Consider the following 18985-nt stretch of genomic DNA (forward strand, 5'->3'; position numbering starts at 1 on the left):
AAAAAAAATGCACAAGCATTATTTCTTACAAGTAAATTTAATGCATAAAATGTGTAGTTAACAGAATTTATAAAGTAGGGAATTACTATACTTCATGTTTCATAATCTGAAGCTTCAAATTTAAGAAAATTCTAGGTAATATGTGTTGGAAAATGGAAGTCAATGGAGGTAACAAATGGTATACAGCATGATAAATGTAACTACAGTTTACTTACGAGATGCATTCCTGAAAAGTTACATGCAAATGGATTTTTTATAAATCAACCAGTTTTAACTACACTAAGAGAATCCATTCTACAAAGGGAATATGTAGTAAATTTTTCTGTAAAGCAAAGAATCTTTTTTTGTACTGTGAAAAGTCACCCCTCATTTATATATTTAGGAATTTGGAGTTTTTGCACAAGAAACTTTTTTTTTTTTGCTTTTTTTTTCGGAATGCAATTAGGATTAAGTGACTTGCCCAAAGTCATACAGATAGTTTTTGTGTTAAGTGTCTAAGGCCACATTTGAACTCAGGACCTCCTGACTCCAGGGCCAGTGCTCTATTCACTGCGCCACCTAGCCACCCTATACAAAAGACAGTCTTACGAGAGATATACCTGTATCTAGACAAAAGGGTAAGGAAAAACCCAGTAAATACTAGTTCAAAGAGAGAAATCTATTTTGGTACATTTGACTTAGTGGTATAATTATTTAGGATCACAGAATTGAGAGCTAGCAGAGCTATAATATGTCATTTAGCTGACCTCTTCTTAGGTTGTTTGATTTTGTTGTTGTTTTTAACAGATGAAACCCAGAGAGTTTACCTGACTTGCTCAAGTCACAAAGGTATTAGGTAGGATTTGAACCCATGTCCTTTGAGTTCAAATCCTAAAAATGCTTCTGAGATATTTGGATTTCTTTGAAATATTTAAATTCAAATGTTAAATTCCTACTTCTGATTAATTTATATGTCATATAATAGTAGCAAAAGTCATTTTAGGTTTCATTTAAAAAGTAAGATTAGAAGTTATCTAGAAGTCTAACCTGATTTTTCCGATAATCCTGCTGAGAATGTCTGAGAACTCGATAACAGAGCCTCAACATGTACTTGTAGGGAGCATATCTCTGGTCCCCCAGATCTTCAAGTCTCAGCATTGATCCTTCTCCCCCTTTGTCCTTAAAGGGAGCTTTAAGAATCCCAAACACCTATCAGGAATAAAAATGAGCAGTTTAGCAAAATTGTTCAACATTTTTAGCCAGTTAGGTACCACACTAAATTTCATCAAAAGAACTTTCTTATGGCATAGGTTGGGTTCATTTCAATAAAGGACCTAAGTATTGCTAAGCATTGCAATTCCACTGCTATTACAAAATTTTCAGGGGTCAAATAACAAAAATTACCATTTTAATAGATGCCTTATATGTATTTTGTTCTAAGAGCATGTAAGAAAATGGCCTTTTACAAAATACACACAGGAAATATATGTGATCCTGTGACACTATAATACACAAAGATATATACAACTAAGAATATATTTTTCATCTCATAAGCTACTCAAAAAACATTATTTGTAAATTTTTCTCTATAAATTAATATAAAAGAAGTCCTATGTTTAATATGGTACCTAATATATATATATATACATATATGTGTGTGTGTGTGTATGTATACACATATACACAGACATGTTTAGGGGAGAGTTTGTCATATACAAAGATAGCATGACTGAAAACAGTCCCTATTTTATAGGCATGTACTGAGAATAGCAGTTTCTCTATATTATCACATGAAAATGGTCTTTTGGCATATGGCTCTAACTGATCTTTGCAATATGAAAGGGTTGATGAGGACTAAGGGAAATCACTGGCTAGAGCTTTGAAAATATAAAACGTTAGAATGACAATTTAATACAGTGATGTGCTTCTCACAACACCAACTCATTCAGATTCTCAGCAGTTTAAGAAATTGGGGACTCTGAAAGATGTATCTCAGCTCTTTCAGGACAATCCATTGACATGTTCCACCAATGAGAAAGAACACTGAAAAAAAGAATTTTATATTAAAAAGATATATTCCTTACTTTTTTTTTTTTTTGCTTTTTAGAGGGCAATTGGGGTTAAGTGACTTGCCCAAGCTCACACAGCTAGTTTTTTTGTGTTAAGTGTCTGAGGCTGGATTTGAACTTATGTCCTCCTGACTCCAGTGCTGGTGCTCTATTCACTGTGCCACCTAGCTACCCCTAAAGAGATATATTCCTGATGGCAAAATAAACAAATGCATAATACGTGAGTACTATACATTAAAGGCTATTGAATTTGTTAAATACCTGTGATGTTGAAATAAGATGCTTTAAATACATTAATGGGCAGTTTAGGTGTCATAGTTGTATAGTTTGCTGAGCCTGGAGTCAGGAAGACCTGAGCTCAAATCTGACCTCAGACACTAGCTGTGTGACCCTGGGCAAGTCACTTAACCTTGTTTCCCTTAGCTTCTTCATGTATAAAAAAAAAAGTTGGAGCAAGAAATGGCAAACCACTTCAGTATCTTTGCCAAGAAAACCCCAAATGGGGTCACAAAGAGTCAGACACAACTGAAAAGACTGAACAACAATAAATATGTTAACATATGTAAAAGGCTATATAAGCTCTCGAAATCAATTTTATTAAAATAATAGGAGTGTTAACAGCAAAAATTACTTTTCTCCCAAATGATTTTGCAGTCACACTTCTGATTTTTAATTGTATTTGCTAAGACACCCCTAAGAATCTACTAGAAAATAGTTTTACTTGGTAACAATATATAAACTTTCTTCTTTCTCCAAATTCATACAAAATTGCATGTACTAGCAACTGTCTTCACTTTTATATGACTTCCTAAGGTTTATATACATGGATCATGACAAAGGAATGTATTTCATTAGTGAACAGTTTTTAGCTAAGGAAAGAATGAATAAAATGTGGGGGCATTCTTTGGGGCACACATTTTTATTTAGATTCACATATGAGTTCAAGGAATGAGGTGGAAGGGTTAGGAATATAAAAGTGTCCTCATGCACCTAGAAAGTGGGCCAGTCAGCATAATGGAGAAGATTTGACCTTGATGCTTAGTCACAAAGATAAAATATTCTTGCATATAAAACAACTCACTTGTGCCAATATGTTCTGCTCCCTCATTAATTTTTGCCTTTCCCTGTTTGGCTTGGTGACTACCACATCCAGAACATCTTGTCCATTATTAGGTACATCAGCAACAAAGAAAATGAGGTCCTCCAATAATTTTGTTACAAATCTATAGGAAAAAAACAGAGAAATGTTTTTGTATGACAGGCTTAACTTACAGAAATAATTTAACAAAGGAAACGCCTGATGCCATAGAAACCATTTCAAGGTAAACCAAAGGCAAGGGAGTATACAAAGATGAAAATTCTTGGGTCAGCAAAAGTGGAAATCTTACATAAGGGTAATTAGAAAGTAATAGGGCAACAATTAAGGATTCACAGTTACTCTTCCCCAACCAAAAATAGCAACAACAACACACACACAAACACGTAATTAAAACTCAAAAATCCAGTCAAGTTGCCAAAGTAACGAACACCAGCAAAGCTGGTGATAGGCGTTACTGAACAAAGTTCCCACACAAGGAGTGCCCCACACCAAGGAAATCCTAAGTCTGCATCAAAAAGGGGGGAAGAAGATACCTAAGAGGGAAGATAAGTATCTTGATCTGCAAAACTTATAACACTTTCATTTGTAAAACAGTAAATGTCGCTTCCAGATTTATTTTAAAGCTTTATTTTACATGTGAAATATGTACATGTGTATATTTATAAATATACAATGTTATTATATACATATATGTGTGAATATATTTTGTAATGATTTTTGGAGTTTTTCCATGTAACACATATGATATGTGCATATGTGTGTGTTTGTGTATGTATGCATACAGAGACGTGTGCACATGTGTGTGCATACATGTGTGTATGTGTACGTACACACTCATCCACGGACAGCTAGGTGGTGAAGGAATGCTTCCTGATATCAGGAAGACACACCTTCCTGAGCACAAATCCTGACTCAGATGCTTATCAGCTGTGTGACCTTGGGCAAGTCACTTTACCCCATTTTCTTCAGGTTCCTCATCTGTAAAATGAGCTGGAGAAGGAAATGGCAAGCTTCTTTGGTATCTTTGCCAAGAATAATGGGGTCACAAAGAGTCAGTCACAACTGAAACAACTGAATAATAACGTGTAAATAGGTATGTATGTGTTACACACACAGTGTCTTCAGTTGTTTTTCAGTCTTGGCCAACTCTTTGTGACTCCATTGGGGTTTTCTTAGCAGAGATACTGGAGTGATTTTCTATTTCCTTCTCCAGGCCATCTTACAGATGAGGAAACTGAGGCAAACAGTGTTTGGAAGTGTCTGAGGCCACATTTGAATTGACGTCTTCCTGAATCCAGGCCTTGGCATTCTATCCACTAAGGTACCTCGCTACCTGCATATACACATATAGAGGATTTATTTTTTAAGTAAAGTCTTATTTCACATGTAATACATATGTGCATATACATATATGTCTATGTGTGTATGTATATGCACATATGTATTAGGTGTGGAGTAACACTATTTATTTTAAGGTAAAGTTGTATTTTCCATATAATACCTGTATGTATATAGATAGAAATATAGATACAGATATATAAACATAGATACATATAGACATATATGTATATAAAATTTATTTTGAAGTAAAGTTTTATTTTCCATGTAGTACATATTTGGAGCTTCATGTTAAAACATCACAAAAGGGGAAAGGACAAAGAACTACAGACATTTGTCTCACTCTTTCTGATTCTCAGTTCAAGGTACAATGATCATGATCCTGTGATAGGAAAATAAGACTGGGAGATCTATCAAACAGACTTTTTGCCTCTGAGCTGAGATATGTGTATAGGCTAATTTTGAAGAATCAAAGTATTCAAAACCTTTTTTTAGTGGTATTCAGGAAGGCAAATCCCAGGCCTAAAACAAACCTTTTTTTTTTAATCATCTTATTTTCCTGGGGGTAAAGCAAGCATTTAATGCAACAAAGCGAAGAGAAACAAAAAAGGCAGTTATTCCCCAATTTAGTCCAAAATGTGAAAAGTATACCATATGATGTTTCATTTTAATTTACTGAAAGAACTCAAAGAAGAATCATGTGTTGTTAGTTTTTCTTTTCACACAGAGACAGAGATGTGTTGACACTGAGCCTAACTTTAATGGTTTCACTTACTTGAGGATTGTGTAAGAGTTGACAACTGACTATCAATTACTTGGATGGCAAGTCAAGTCAAAAAGAATTTATTAAGGGCCTACTATATACTAGGCACTGTGCTAAGTGCTGGGGATATAAAAAAATATCCCTGCCCTCACGGAGCTCACCGTCTAATAGGGAGACTACACGCGAACGACGATGCGCAAACAAGAAATGGATGGGGAAAACTGGAGATGATCTCAGAGGAAAGGCAGCAACATTAAGGAAGACCAGGAGAGCCTTCTTGCAGAATGTCAGACGTTAGGTGAAACGTGAAATACACCACGGAAGCCAGGAGCAGAGATGAGGAAGGAGAGAGTTCCAGGAATGGGGGAATGGGAGGCAGCTAGTGAAAATGCCTGGAGTCCAGAGATGGAGTTTTGTGATGTAGTTTATAAAAACCCACTGACCTTCTTTCATTCTGAGTTATTGCTCCATTCTCCATTTTTTTAACCGTGGATGCTAAGACTTTGTTTGCATCATTGGCAAAATCTAGATCCCGGACTTCAGACAGAGGGACCGACACAATGGCAAAAGCTTCCTTATCTTCCTTTGTTTGACAAGTTCCGATCTGTAAATGTGTATGGTCATTGTTAAGGTCAGTTTCTTTTAATTACTGCAATTTTCTCTGAATTAAAGTTCATTTTTCAATTATAAAAATCAGTGATGGATAATCACAGTCCAGGTCACCAATATTAAACAGCTAAGGGCAACACCCTCTTTCCATAGCCACTCCTCCTGCCCTCTGACCAATGCAGTGCTTAGAACAGTGTTTCCTCTCTGCACCCTATTGCTGATTTCAGTAGGATTCCAGGAGATGTACTTCTTTTATTTTTATTTTTTGCTTTTTGGAGGGGGGAAGGCAGGGTACTTGGGGTTAAGTGACTTGCCCAAGGTCACACAGCTAGTTTTGTGTTAAGTGTCTGAGGTTGGATTTGAACTCAGGTCCTCCTGACTCCCAGGCCAGTGCTCCATTCACTATGCCACCCAGCCGCCCCAGGAGATGTACTTCTATAGTAGTCAGTCATCTGAACCTCAGTTTTCCTCATCAGTAAAATGAGGCTGATAAGCTTCTATCTCACAAAATTATTATGAGAATTAAATTACATCATGTATGTGAAAGTGATATAGAAAATGTCAAGTGCTATATAAATATTACTAATAATCATGACTGTTATTCTCTCCCTTATAGAAAGAGAGCTAAAACTTCAAGAAGTTAATTCAGCATCATTTTTTTCTTCTACTTCACTTTGGTTAAAAAAAAAAAAAGCAAGGGGTGGCTAGGTGGCACAGTGAATAGAGCACTGGCCCTGAAGTCAGGAGGACCTGAGTTCAAATCCAGCCTCAGACACTTAACACTTACTAGCCTAGTGACTTTGGGAAAGTCACTTAACCCCAACTGCCCTGCCCTCCTCCCTCCAAAAAAAAAAGCAGGTCCTTTAGGACCAGTGCTGGGAACTTTGGAGAGTTTGGAAATCTACCTTTGGAATAGCAAGTTCATTCATTTCAACCCTTTTAAGAGAGGACAAGTGCTTAAATTTGTATTTGAGTTTCAGTAATTATTAATAATGGTGAAGATGGATTATAATGAACAAAGTGAACATCCCTTGATCCAGTTTACCCATCGTGTAGCTGAAAGCTGAAAATAGAAAGAACATCAGTATTATTTACCTTCAGCATCACAGGTCTCTCTTCATCAGTGTCTATAGGGATACTGGTGCTGGTTACCCATGTATTAGTGCATAAATGTCTCAACCGAACATAGGAGTTCCTAAAATCAAAACAATATAAAACAGCATTCCAATAAAACTTTTAAATCATTCACATACATCAAATCACATAGCTAAGCAGTGATTACAAGTAATTTACGCTGTAGACATACAGGGTCTCCCAAAATTCTTGGTACAATTTAAAGCTTAACTGCACTATGACTTCTGGGACACCCTTTGTATTCTAATAAAATCTCAGTAGTTCATTTTAATTAGGACTTGGATGACCCAGTATCTTCAACAACAACAAAATCTTAATTATAGGATAATTTTAAATAAAAGCAGTTTCTTTACCTTAAAATAAGGATAGAAATAAGAACTGAACCTGTGATTTCATTGGTATAGGGAGCTCTCAGGTAAGGAAATTCTACCAATAGTACCTTCTCTGCCATTTGAAGTCTTACAATTGCCCAGGACAAAATTTTGAGCTAGTTGCCCAGGGTCATACAACTAATATATGTCACAGGAGAGACTTGAATTCAAGTTTTTCTAGCTTCAAGGCTGGCTATCTATCCACTATGACTATACCAAGCAGAGTCATATGCTCTCTTTACCTTAAAATACATATAGTAAAGTTAAGTAAGTTAACATAGTGTTTTTGTATGGAAATTCTTAATTATAATAGTTCATATCAATATATTTCTAAGGTTTAAAAAAAAACACCTTATATTGCAATAACTCTGCCCTTAAGAGATCTGCTTTGATTAATAGATACAAATGATTTGTAGTCAGCATCCCAATTGGTTAGAGAAAAATAGAGACTTCTAAAGTGTTTAAAGGTCCATGAAAAAATTCTCTTTTCTTCCCCAATGTTCTTTGCCAATGAGGCTGATGCTGTAGCTGGGCTTTGAAAGACATAGGAAGGAGGAAGGAGCAGTGCTACTCAGATGACTGGGAAGAATTTTTTTTTCTCTTTTCTATAATTCTCCATCCTCTTCCAATAGGGGAAGCTAAAAGGGGAGGCTCTCCTTTTTACCCTGAGAAGGTTCACACTTAGAATGAAGGGATTGGAATCAGATAGAATGGTGACAGGGAGGTAAGCTAGAATCAGCAGGTGCCTCTGCCCCACAAAACACCATTCTATTGCTTCTAATTAGAAGTGTCCCCTTTCTACCTAATGGGGAAAGGGTGACTCTGAAAGAAGAGTGGGCACAATGATATAAAGCAAGAGCATTATGAAGCATTAAACATAATGCATTCTTTCTATCCTTCAAATCTTAGGTATATCTCAACTCATTTTAAAAGTTAATTAATCTGTTTATAATGGCAAGATCAATGTTTTATATACTATTTGTTTACTTATAATTACTTCCTAATCTTGATTCAATAAAACTTTTTATTTGGTTTCTTTACTCAATGTTGCACTGCCTTAAAGAAACCTATACTTTATCCTTCCTCCCCTCTTTTTTTTTTTACCTTGGCACTAGGCAATCAGCTCTCTGAAGAGTAGTAGCATCTAATTCAAAGAGCGATGCAATGTCATTTCCATGTGGTACAGAGACCAAAGTATACATAATCTTCTCCCCTGCTTGGCGTTTCTTCTTTGAAGTAGGAAGGTCACCATCTCTCTGTTGATAAGGCATAAGGGTTATTTGCTTTTATCAGGCTCCATTGTAAACTCTCCAATTAACTTGGAAGGCAGCAAGGAATCCGCAGATTATTTCACATAAGAGTACAAAGGTGTCTGTTGCAGAGTAATGCTCTCACATCATCAAAAAAAAATAAAAAGTGTTCCTGGGTCCTGACACACTACCTTTGAGACAACTATTATGAACAGCAGTAGGTTTTAAGCTCCTGAGAGGTGGTTTGATCCAGGTACATTACTAAGGTAACGGCAGTCACAATAATATACTATAATTTGGGGTCACTTCCCTTCCATTAGATATAATTACAGAGTAACCTTGATCATTCTATAGCTTTTTAATATAACTTGGTAAATATCTTAGGTTTTAAAAAAATGAAAGAACAGGCAGAGATGGTTTTCAAGAGTTTGTTCCTATCCCCAAGGACTGGCCATCATCATGACATCTACATTCAAAGGAGGGAGATCACCAACTATACTTCATTTGGTCCAATAAGATGCAAAAATTGAAGGTTTGGGGGGGAAATAAATCAAGTGCTATTAAAGTTCTAAAATAGGACACACTTAAATCCATTAGTTCCTTGGAACATAATTGTAGGAAGGGAGCTTGGGGGAAGAGGATGACATTAAAGAGGCAAATGCAAGGGCAAAAAGAGAAAAATCCAACATGATTAAAATGAGATTATTCCACTTTACACAGATGTTAAAAGTTCATATAAAACCTATGTATCATTTCCTATGTATCCTATGCTAGGCTAATTATTTCTTGTTTTAACTACCAATAGTCCAACTTAAAGGATCAAAATTAATAGAATTAAAAACAATATAAAAAAGTAGAAATTTGAAAAGTTCATTCAAGGTGGCTCTATCAACAAAGGAGTTTGGAAAATGTGTTTACAAGAGACAAACATAAAGAGTATCAATCAATCAAGTTGTTATTGAGAGATTACTATGTGACTATCATGCATTAATGGCTATAATTGTGAGATAATAATAGCTAGCATGTATATAGTACTTGAAAGTTTTCAAAGAGATTTACAAATATTAAAAAATTTTATGCTCACCAGAATACTGGGAGGTATGTGCTATTATCACCCCTGCTTCACTTCTGAGAAAACTAAGGCAGACTAGGTTAAATAACTTGCTCAAGGTCACACAGGTGTTAAAGGCCAGATTGGAAATCACATCTTCTTCTTGACTTTGTGTCCAATGGTCTAGCCACAACACCACCTCGCTGCCTTCAATCCAATATTCTCAACTGCCTTATTTTTTCCAGGTTGTTTTTTCCTTTTCCGTTGAACCAGGCAAGTTTTTTTATTTTAAAGACTTTAGAGATTCTTGGAATTAGAGGAGCAAAGTGTGTGGTGAACAGGAAGAAAAAAGTAAGGATTCTGTTGTGAACAGAGAGCTATAGTCTGCTAAATATATCTAGAATAGCACAAACTAATAGCATTTGTCCTCCTTGACATATTTATCTCACAAAGAAGCCAAATGAACTATAGACTTAACTACCAAATACTACACTGACCTAAGCATCAAGCTTACTAAGTGTTTTGATCACCAAATTGTTGTTTCTAATTCATAAATGTGGAAATTGGTGATTATTTATGTAGGGAGACCAATAAGGTTTGCCACTGGTAAAAATGCTAAACAAAACCTCAGATTTTGTTCAACAGGAGAGGGGTTTGTTTGTTTTGCCCCCCATGATAAAGGCAAGAATTTGAAAAATATTTGAAAAAAAAAAGTTAACATGGAAGTAAATAGCACCACTAGCTTCATCTGAATCAAAGGTACTTAATCTGAGAAGCATTTTATATATGTGTGCACGTATGTGTATTATACATATGTGTATATACACATACATTGTGCATATACCTATGTATCCTGTGTGCATGTATATATACAATGTCAGTATACACGTATACATGGATTTATACATATATACATGTATATATGTGAATTACATAGTTATTTCAACGTAATTGGTTTCCTTAGTATAGTGCTATGTATTTTATGTATTTAATAACATAACACTATAAAGAGGTCCATAAACTTTACCAATCTGCAAAAGGGGTCTATGAGATGAAAAAGATTAAGAACCCCTGATCTGTTTTTCTTGCTCTCAGGGTTGATTTGTACAGCAATTGAGAGTTTTATGGGGACTGGAGAACCTCACTAAGCCAGACCCATACCATTTCTTGGTAGTTTTATTGGGTACAATCACTCAAACTCTGTTTTCAAATGATATATGCTGAAAATTGGGGATCTAAAACATGTTAACAGAAACTCTCTAACCCCAAGTTAGATGGTTTTTCATCAAACACTATTTCCTACATCATATTACAAAGTTCTGCAAATATGTAGGAAAAAAGAAAGTATGGAGGCAATAACTCAGCTGTTTACACAATTTACACAATAATAACAGCTAACTATATAGCACTTAAAGGTTTGCAAAGTACTTTACATATATTATCTTATTTAATCATTACAGTAACCCTGTAAAGTAGATGCTATTATCCTCATTTTACAGTTGAGGAAACTGAGACAGGCAGAGATTAAGTAACCTGTCCCAGGTCACTCAGCTAACAAGTGTCTGAGGCCAGATTTGAACTCAGGTCTTCCTGACTCCAGGCCCAGCACTCTAACTACTGTGCCACCTAGCTATATTTGAGAATTAATTCAGAGGTCATTAGTTATCTTGAACAAAACAGTTCCAGTAGAGTGGTGGTGATGGAAAACAGATTATGGTGAAATGAGGAGTCAGCCTCCCAGGAGGCTAGAAGCATAAGTCTACATTTTAAAGTAGTTAAAAGAACCAAAAGCAGTGAGTTTAGACTTTTCTTTTTTTCCCCAGGAGAAAGAGAAAGAATTTAACACATTAGCTTGAGTAGGGAGCAGGGTAGTCAGATGACATAATAGATAGAGCACCAGACCTAAAATCAGGAAGACCTGAATTCAAATCTGGCCTCAGACACTTGCTAGCTGTGTGACCTTGGGCAAGTCACTTCATCTCTGTTTGCCTCATTCCTCATCTGTAAAATGGGATAATAATAACATCTACCTCATAGGTATGTTGTGAGCATGAAATGACATAATATGTGTGAAGCACTTAGCACAGTGCCTGAGACATAGTAAACAGTATAATATACAAGTTAGCCATTATCGTTATTATCACTTGTTTGTGTTCTTTTTAAGGACAGAAGAGACCCAAGCATATTTATCATCAAAGGGAGAAACAGAAGGAGGAGAAGCAGGGAAGAGCAAAGTATGAAGCAAAAAGCAAAAAAAATAAAAATAAACAAAAATAGCCTAAGCAGAAGGCTTACCTAGACTTCACTTGTGCATTCTTCCCCCACTTTTTCTTGGATTAACCTGTTCCTCTATTCTCTCCTATCCATTCTGTTCTCTTCCATAACACTTCTTCCTTTCTTGTGCTCTTAAACCCACACAACCTTTGTGCTCTTTCCCTCAAGTAGGAGAGAGAGGAACAGGCCACATCTGATCATTTAGAACCAAAGTCTAAGAGGCAGCTAGGTGGTGCAGTGAATAGAGTGCCAGCCCTGGAGTCAGGAGAACCTGAGTTCAAATCCTGCCTCAGACACGTAACACAAAAACTAGCCATGGGCAAGTCACTTAACCCCAATTGCCCCTCAAAAAAAAAAAAAAGAACCAAAGTCTACTGGTCAAAATTCAAATCAATCCTGCTTTTTGGTATGCTAGGTCAGTTAATACCATTACAGTAGCAGTGCAATTCCATTTCTTTTTAAACTTAAGATGATAAATTTTATTTTTCAAAACAACAGAAATTTAGTTTCCCTTTCAACCCTCACCCTATTGGAAAAAGAAAAAAGGGGAATCATTTCCTTGTAAACAAATATGCCTAGTGGACCAAAACAAACTTTACATGTGTGTATGTATAAATATGTATGCATATATTTATATAGACCTATGTGTATGTATATACACACATATAAAAATCATTCTCATAATAAACCAGTCACCTCTCTCTGTGAGGGATAACATGTTTCTCATCAGTCTTCTGGAATCATGAATGCTCATATTGATCAAAACTCTTAAGATTTTTCATATTGTTTGTTTTCAGTGTTGATATTGTCTAAATTATTCTCTAGGTTCTGCTCAATTCATTATTCACTAGTTTAATCCCATAGCCAGAATCTTTCTTAAGTAATACAGAAATTTCAGAGGGAGTCATAGAAACTGATCAAAAAAACTTGACAAGTAGCCCAGCTATTCACCATCAAACTCAAAAATTGGTTCTTATGAAAGAAGTTCATCACCCAATTTTGAGACAGAAGTGACAGCTGAGCTAACCAAAATTAATGGGCTAAAGCATGTAAATGCTGAGAAGAGGCTATAATCATCTGACCTTCTTAAGGCAAACATGAGGTCATAGTCATAAACTTTCCCTAAGGCAGGGAAGAATGAGAAGACTCAAGACACAACTGTCATCTCAGTACTTTGCATCCATCACCTACAACTCTGAGAACTAAATTAAGAATTGACCTTCTGGCCTTAAGGGCAGAACAGAGTATTTATGGGTGATTCAAACTCTTCCTGGGAGAGGAAACTGGTACCATATGAGTAATGGTAGATATTACCCATGTGTTATGAGTTGAGGGGGTATATAAAAGTCCTAGTGCCCCCCCCAAATAACTCCCTTATCAGTCTCTCAAACTGAAATATGACTAGTACTGATTCATTCCTTTTAATGAATAAATCTGGAAGGCTTTGGATTTGGCTCTAGAAGTCTTTTAGGTTTTCGAGATTTCCATAAGCAAATGAAGACACTCCTAGGAAGTGAAATTTTTGACTATTCCCAAGCAATGCCTGATGGTGTAATGAATCTATTAGATGCAAAGCATTTTGCCTGGTCCTAGAGCTACAAAGACAAGATGAAAACTGATCACTAACCTTCAAGAAGCTTACAATCTACACCCACCAATTTACACCGCACACACTGAGGTCAGAGAGCAAGACCATACAAGTTAGACCTCTGATTGCAATTAGGGAGAAAGGCATTAATAGGGGAAGCTGGAGGTTACCTACTTCCTTTCATAATTTTACTAGGGGTTACCAGTGATCTCAGAAATCAAACTCCTTTGCCTCGTGTTCAAGGCTCTCAAAAATATGGCACCTCCATTAGCTCATAACTCCCTCCCAGGTATACTACACTTCAATCAAATGGATAGACTCTCCATCCCCCCAGCATACCATGCCCTCTTCCATCCTTTCCCATCCCTTTTGTTCATGCTGTACCCTATATCTGGCATGGCGTCCTTTACTCTCCTTCCCCTCTCCACTCACTTAATTCTTATTCAATCATTTAGACCATTTCAAAAACCAATTCCTCCATGAAGCTTCCACTGTTCCCTGACACAAACAACTTTCCTTCTCTGACATAGGTTTTGGCTTTACAACTTTCTAATCCATTTTTTTTTTCCAAGACAGAATGCCTTGGAAAAGACCCTGCTGTTGGGGAAAATTAAAGGCAAAAGGAGAAAGGGATGGCAGAAAATGAGATGGATAGATAGTGTCACTGAAGCAAAGAATGTGAGCTTGGACAGATTTCAGGAGACAGTGAAGGACCTAACACGCTTGGTCCGTGGGGTCATGAAGAGTCAGGCATGACTGAATAACAATCCATTTACCATCTAATAACGTGTATACTAGTCGTCTCTATTTTCTTATTCTTCTACAAGATAGTAAACTTCTAAAGCCCATAACTCCATAAACTCAACTATCCATTTGTATCTCCTTTAGCACCTAGCACAGTGCTAGGCACACAGCAATATGCCTCCTAACTCCACTCCTGTGGGCCCCGTCTCCCACAGGTAAGTTCTTCCTGTAACCTCCATTTGGGAGGAGGGCCTAGACCAGCCATCCTTCATTCTCTGGACTTCAACCTCATGCTTCAGTTTCCCCTTCCTCCAATCCTTCCCAATCTATTTTTCTCATTGGTGCATTCTTCCCAGCACCTCCTTCATAAATACTTGTTAACTATCTGACAATAGGTGTGATATAGTCTGGCCTAAGAAGGTCCCTTCCCCTCAGAAACATATGGAATAAAAAGTGAATCTGTCAGTGTAGACCCAGAGACCTAAGAAAGTTACCCAGCCCCTATAGGTATCTTTGTCAATCTTACTCATGACCTGAATAGAATTCAATGGGTGACTAGGATCTACTTTTTACCCTAGATTACAAAAAGGACCCCAGATCCTCTTGGCCACCAGAGTATAAAACAGAATTAATGCTAAACTATGTGACCCCTCAAGGCCAGCCTGTCATTCTGGGCAGGGCTGGTTTCCTCAGACTATTACAGAGAGCTAGAACTTGACTTGATAACAAAACTGATTAGCATATGCAACCTTTTTCTGTGCCCCACAATGATTTGCATATTATCAGTAAAATTAACTATTAATAATAGGATGTGGAGCTAAATTTCTTTCCTTTGAGATGCATCTAAATAATTCAAATGGCTTAATATGTTTGTTGAATGAATGAAATCATACCATGTAAAAGGTGAACCTTACTGGTTAACCACCTCTTCCTTTATCTGAACCTCATTTTCTACATGTACTACTATTCACACAAGGGAAATCAGTTATGAGATGATCCCAATAGCAAATGAAGCTGTTACAACATGCTGATGTCAAAATAGTTTTCCCCACAAAGGCTCTGGGATCTGTGATTGTCATAGATTTCACTATGACAATATTATTGTGTTTAGATTTCATTAAATAAGAATTATATATAGTACTATGTCTAATATGGTGGTAGTGTTGATTATGGAAGAAAAAAAGAAAAAGAATAACCTTCTAGGGGTATATATGTAATCAAGGAAATTAATACCTGGAAAGCTGCAATAACTAGAAACTTCTATAAAAGATATCGTTTAAATGAATATAAAATGGAGTAGAAATTCAGTGCTTTTAGAACTAACACAAAAAGAGTCTTCAATATGATATGAATCAAAAAAAGTTTTAAAAAATGACTAATTTTGGGCAGCCAGGTAGCACAGTGAGTAAGAGCACCGGCCCCACTGTCGGGAAGACCTGGGGATCGAATCTGGGCTCTGATACTTAGCACCACACCCAGAAATAACTGGCCGTGTAACCTTGAGCAAGTTACTTAACCCCAATTGCTTTTTTAAAAAATGACTAATTTGTATTAACTACATATGATCTATCAGAATTCATGGAAATCTGAATTATTGAATTTTTAATAGTAGCTTTGTTACTGTAAAATAGAATGAAAACTGCTTTCAGAGAACAGTATGCCTAGTAAAATTCCTTCAGGGAACTGACCTCATTTATAATTTGTATAACAGGTGCTCCCATGCCAATAGGAACTTCTAAATTATGTGAGGATGCTAGAAAATAATGTTATCCTAAACTATCCTTATAATTTTGATTCTATTGTAAATTTCCTCCACCAACTCTTCTTTCATAGTTTTGTGGGGTTTTTTTTAATTCGACATTATTCTGCTCCACCAGGTGGACATCACAGTTATCCTACTAACTGGTTTCTGAATTTGACATGCTACTTCTCACCTCTGTGCGCAGCGCCTAAAATGTAATTCCTCTTATGACAGAGACTAAGCAAGAATTAGATTTAGTATCAGCTGGAGCTTAAAAAAGAAAAAGATATGCTAAATTATGGTAGATAGCAGAAATGCAGGCAAGACTTTTATATGTTAGCCTATTTTAGTGGGTTCTTAGAAGATCAGGATTTTCATGTGGTTCTAATGGACCCAACTCCACTGATTGTATGAGTTAAAAATCCTGTATGAAAGATCAGAAGAGTAGATTCATGGAGACCTTTGTTCCCGCATATCACAGAAGGGCACCAGGCAACACAACAGTGATCGTTCCATAATACCTTTACTGTTGACTCACTTGTGAGTCATTGCATTTTTAGCAGAGACATCACATTGCAATTCTGCTCATAGGAGCCAGAGAGACATTCTGTAAGAAAAAATGTTTTCAGAGCTGATTCAGACAGGAGCAGAATAATAATGGACCAGCATCTGTCTCAGTCACTATGAAGCCTCCTCCCAAGTGGTCTAACTGTTGATGTTATATAACCAAAGACACTGACACGTTCAACAAACACTTAAATCAGTTTTTTTCTCATGCCATGCTTTAAAAAAAAATAGTTATTGTTGAGGCATTCCTAATCCATCCTCTTTCCTTCCTTTTCATGGGGACAACTCAGGCATGAATGGCTAAATTTTTAAATAAGGAAAATTTTGATTCGGTTTTTGTTTCATCTAATTTCATCATCTGATGCCTAAAAAAGTAAGCAGTGTAGAATTTTCAATTATGTTTCTGTGTAGCTACAAAGTGTCTCTGTATAATTTGTATTAAATTCCTATCTAAAGACCATGTGAATATAGCTCAAAAAAATAATCAGTTTGTACATAAAGTTAGTGATGCTTAGGACTTCAGGGGACTCAAGGCACAATTTGAAAACCTGATAATAATAATAATTATTACATAATAATAATAGCTAGCATTTACATAACTCTTTTATGGTCTACAAAGTGCTTTACAGATCTTATCTCATTTTATTCTCACAACCCCAGAAAGAGGTGCTTTATTATCCCCATTTTAACCAATGAAGAGGGTAGAGTTTAAGTGACTTGCCTAGGATCACACAGTTGTGTCTAAGGCTGGATTTGAATTCAAGTCTCCCTGGCTCTAGGTCCAGTACGCTATCCAATGTACAACTGAGCTACTTCATCCTGAAAGAATAGTCTTTTGAGAAGAAATTAATGAATTTCAGGTTCCCAGCTGTGCTTGACATTGTTCCAATGTTTATACAGTCCCTGTAGATGCTGTATATTTGTGAAACTGGAAATAATAGACTCCTTTCCAACATAAATATACCAATGTGGAGTTAATAGGAGCTCGGACACACAATGCTATATTTTTTATGCATTACACATTAACCTTTGAATTTTCAAAACTGGAAGGAAGCTTTTTGGTCAAGGTTTCATATTTACAGGATAGCCTTAACTGGGCTTTGGAGGGACAGCAGAGGGGAAATTACATAAGAAAACATTTGCATATTCACACTGAACCCAATGTTACTGGAACTGAGACCTAAGTTCTCAGTTAGGAAATGTATTCATGTTTCAGGGACTGAAAAAAACCTGTGAATGCTCCATTGCTCCTTTTTCACTTGACAAGCATTGGTAGGAGGCAAACGTTCTATAAAATAAGAGCTCCTAATGTTAGTTTTATGGCTTCCCATTCCAAGACCTGCTTCTATCTAAGCTAAGGATTTGGGAGGGAGGGAAATCAGCAGTGCCCAGCTGTGCCTTTGTCTGTGATGAGAGCCAGAAGGCGGTAATAGCAGCATTCCAAGCTACAGTAACATGAGTAGATGCAACATTGTGGTACCTCACTGAACTGTTGGCATCTTGCCATAAACATCTCCTTCCACTATACTTTTCTTTCTCAGATCTTAAAAGTGAATGAGAGGAACACAAATAAACACAATGGCTACAACAAAAAAATGGAAAGAACATCAAAAATAAAAGCTGACCCTTCTATAATTATAATGACCAACCCTGACTCCAAAGAAGGTATATGAGAATATACCTCCCGCCCTTCTTTGCAGAGTTGGGGGAATACAGATGTGTAAGATGTCTGCTAGACTGTGAGCTCCTCAAGGGCACTTTTGCCCTTCTTTGTGTCTCTAGCACTTAGCACAGTGCCTAGAACATAGTAGGTGCTTAATTAATGTTTATTAATTGAGTATAATACTGCATACACTGCAAAACTTGATTAGCATGGTTTCCAGTCACATAGTAAGTGCTTAATAAGGGTTTGTTGACTGACTAATTAATGCCCTACTGAGTTTTGCTGGACTGTTTTTTTCTCCCACTTAAAAAAAATCTTTCATTTACAAAGGATGGCTGGGAGTGCATGGCAGAGAGATATTGAGAATTAAAGGTGGTATTAAAATAAGATATATGAATAAAAATTTAGAAATGAATAAAAAAGTTATATGTATGTTTTTTAAAAAACTATTATCCTTCACTAAAAGACCAGATAAACAAAGAAGAGTGAGCTTTCACCATAGTCTTATTTTACTATTGACTGTACATAGAATCCATCTTTCTATATCCCCTGAATTCTTTGGGTCAGATCATTAGCAGCATCACTCATTAGAATTAAAATGGAAGAATGAGAGGCAGAATAGTGTAATAGAAAAATTACATGACTTGGAACCAAGATAACACAACAACTACTACCACTACTACTACTACTACTACTACTACTACTACTACTACTACTACCACTACTACTACTCTACTATTACTAC

General features: G+C 36.3%; 1 protein-coding gene across 3 annotated transcripts in view; it reads right to left on the bottom strand.

Annotated features, from left to right (window-relative positions):
* Positions 1 to 18985, bottom strand: part of LOC138175799 (inositol 1,4,5-trisphosphate-gated calcium channel ITPR2) — a 529022-nt gene that overhangs the window by 337907 nt on the left and 172130 nt on the right. For all 3 annotated transcript variants that reach the window (XM_069106292.1, XM_069106291.1, XM_069106293.1), the window contains exons 11-15: positions 8467 to 8618; positions 6953 to 7052; positions 5692 to 5852; positions 3130 to 3271; positions 1027 to 1188 (exon numbers count right to left, since the gene is read on the bottom strand). In XM_069106292.1, the coding sequence (XP_068962393.1) occupies positions 1027 to 1188; positions 3130 to 3271; positions 5692 to 5852; positions 6953 to 7052; positions 8467 to 8618 (717 nt within the window). The remainder of the gene's footprint in view (positions 1 to 1026; positions 1189 to 3129; positions 3272 to 5691; positions 5853 to 6952; positions 7053 to 8466; positions 8619 to 18985) is intronic.

The sequence above is a fragment of the Petaurus breviceps genome, unplaced genomic scaffold (genome assembly GCF_028583685.1).
Source record: "Petaurus breviceps papuanus isolate PSGF00001 unplaced genomic scaffold, PetGlider_PUasm1.0 79, whole genome shotgun sequence".
NCBI classification, from domain to species: Eukaryota; Metazoa; Chordata; class Mammalia; order Diprotodontia; family Petauridae; genus Petaurus; species Petaurus breviceps.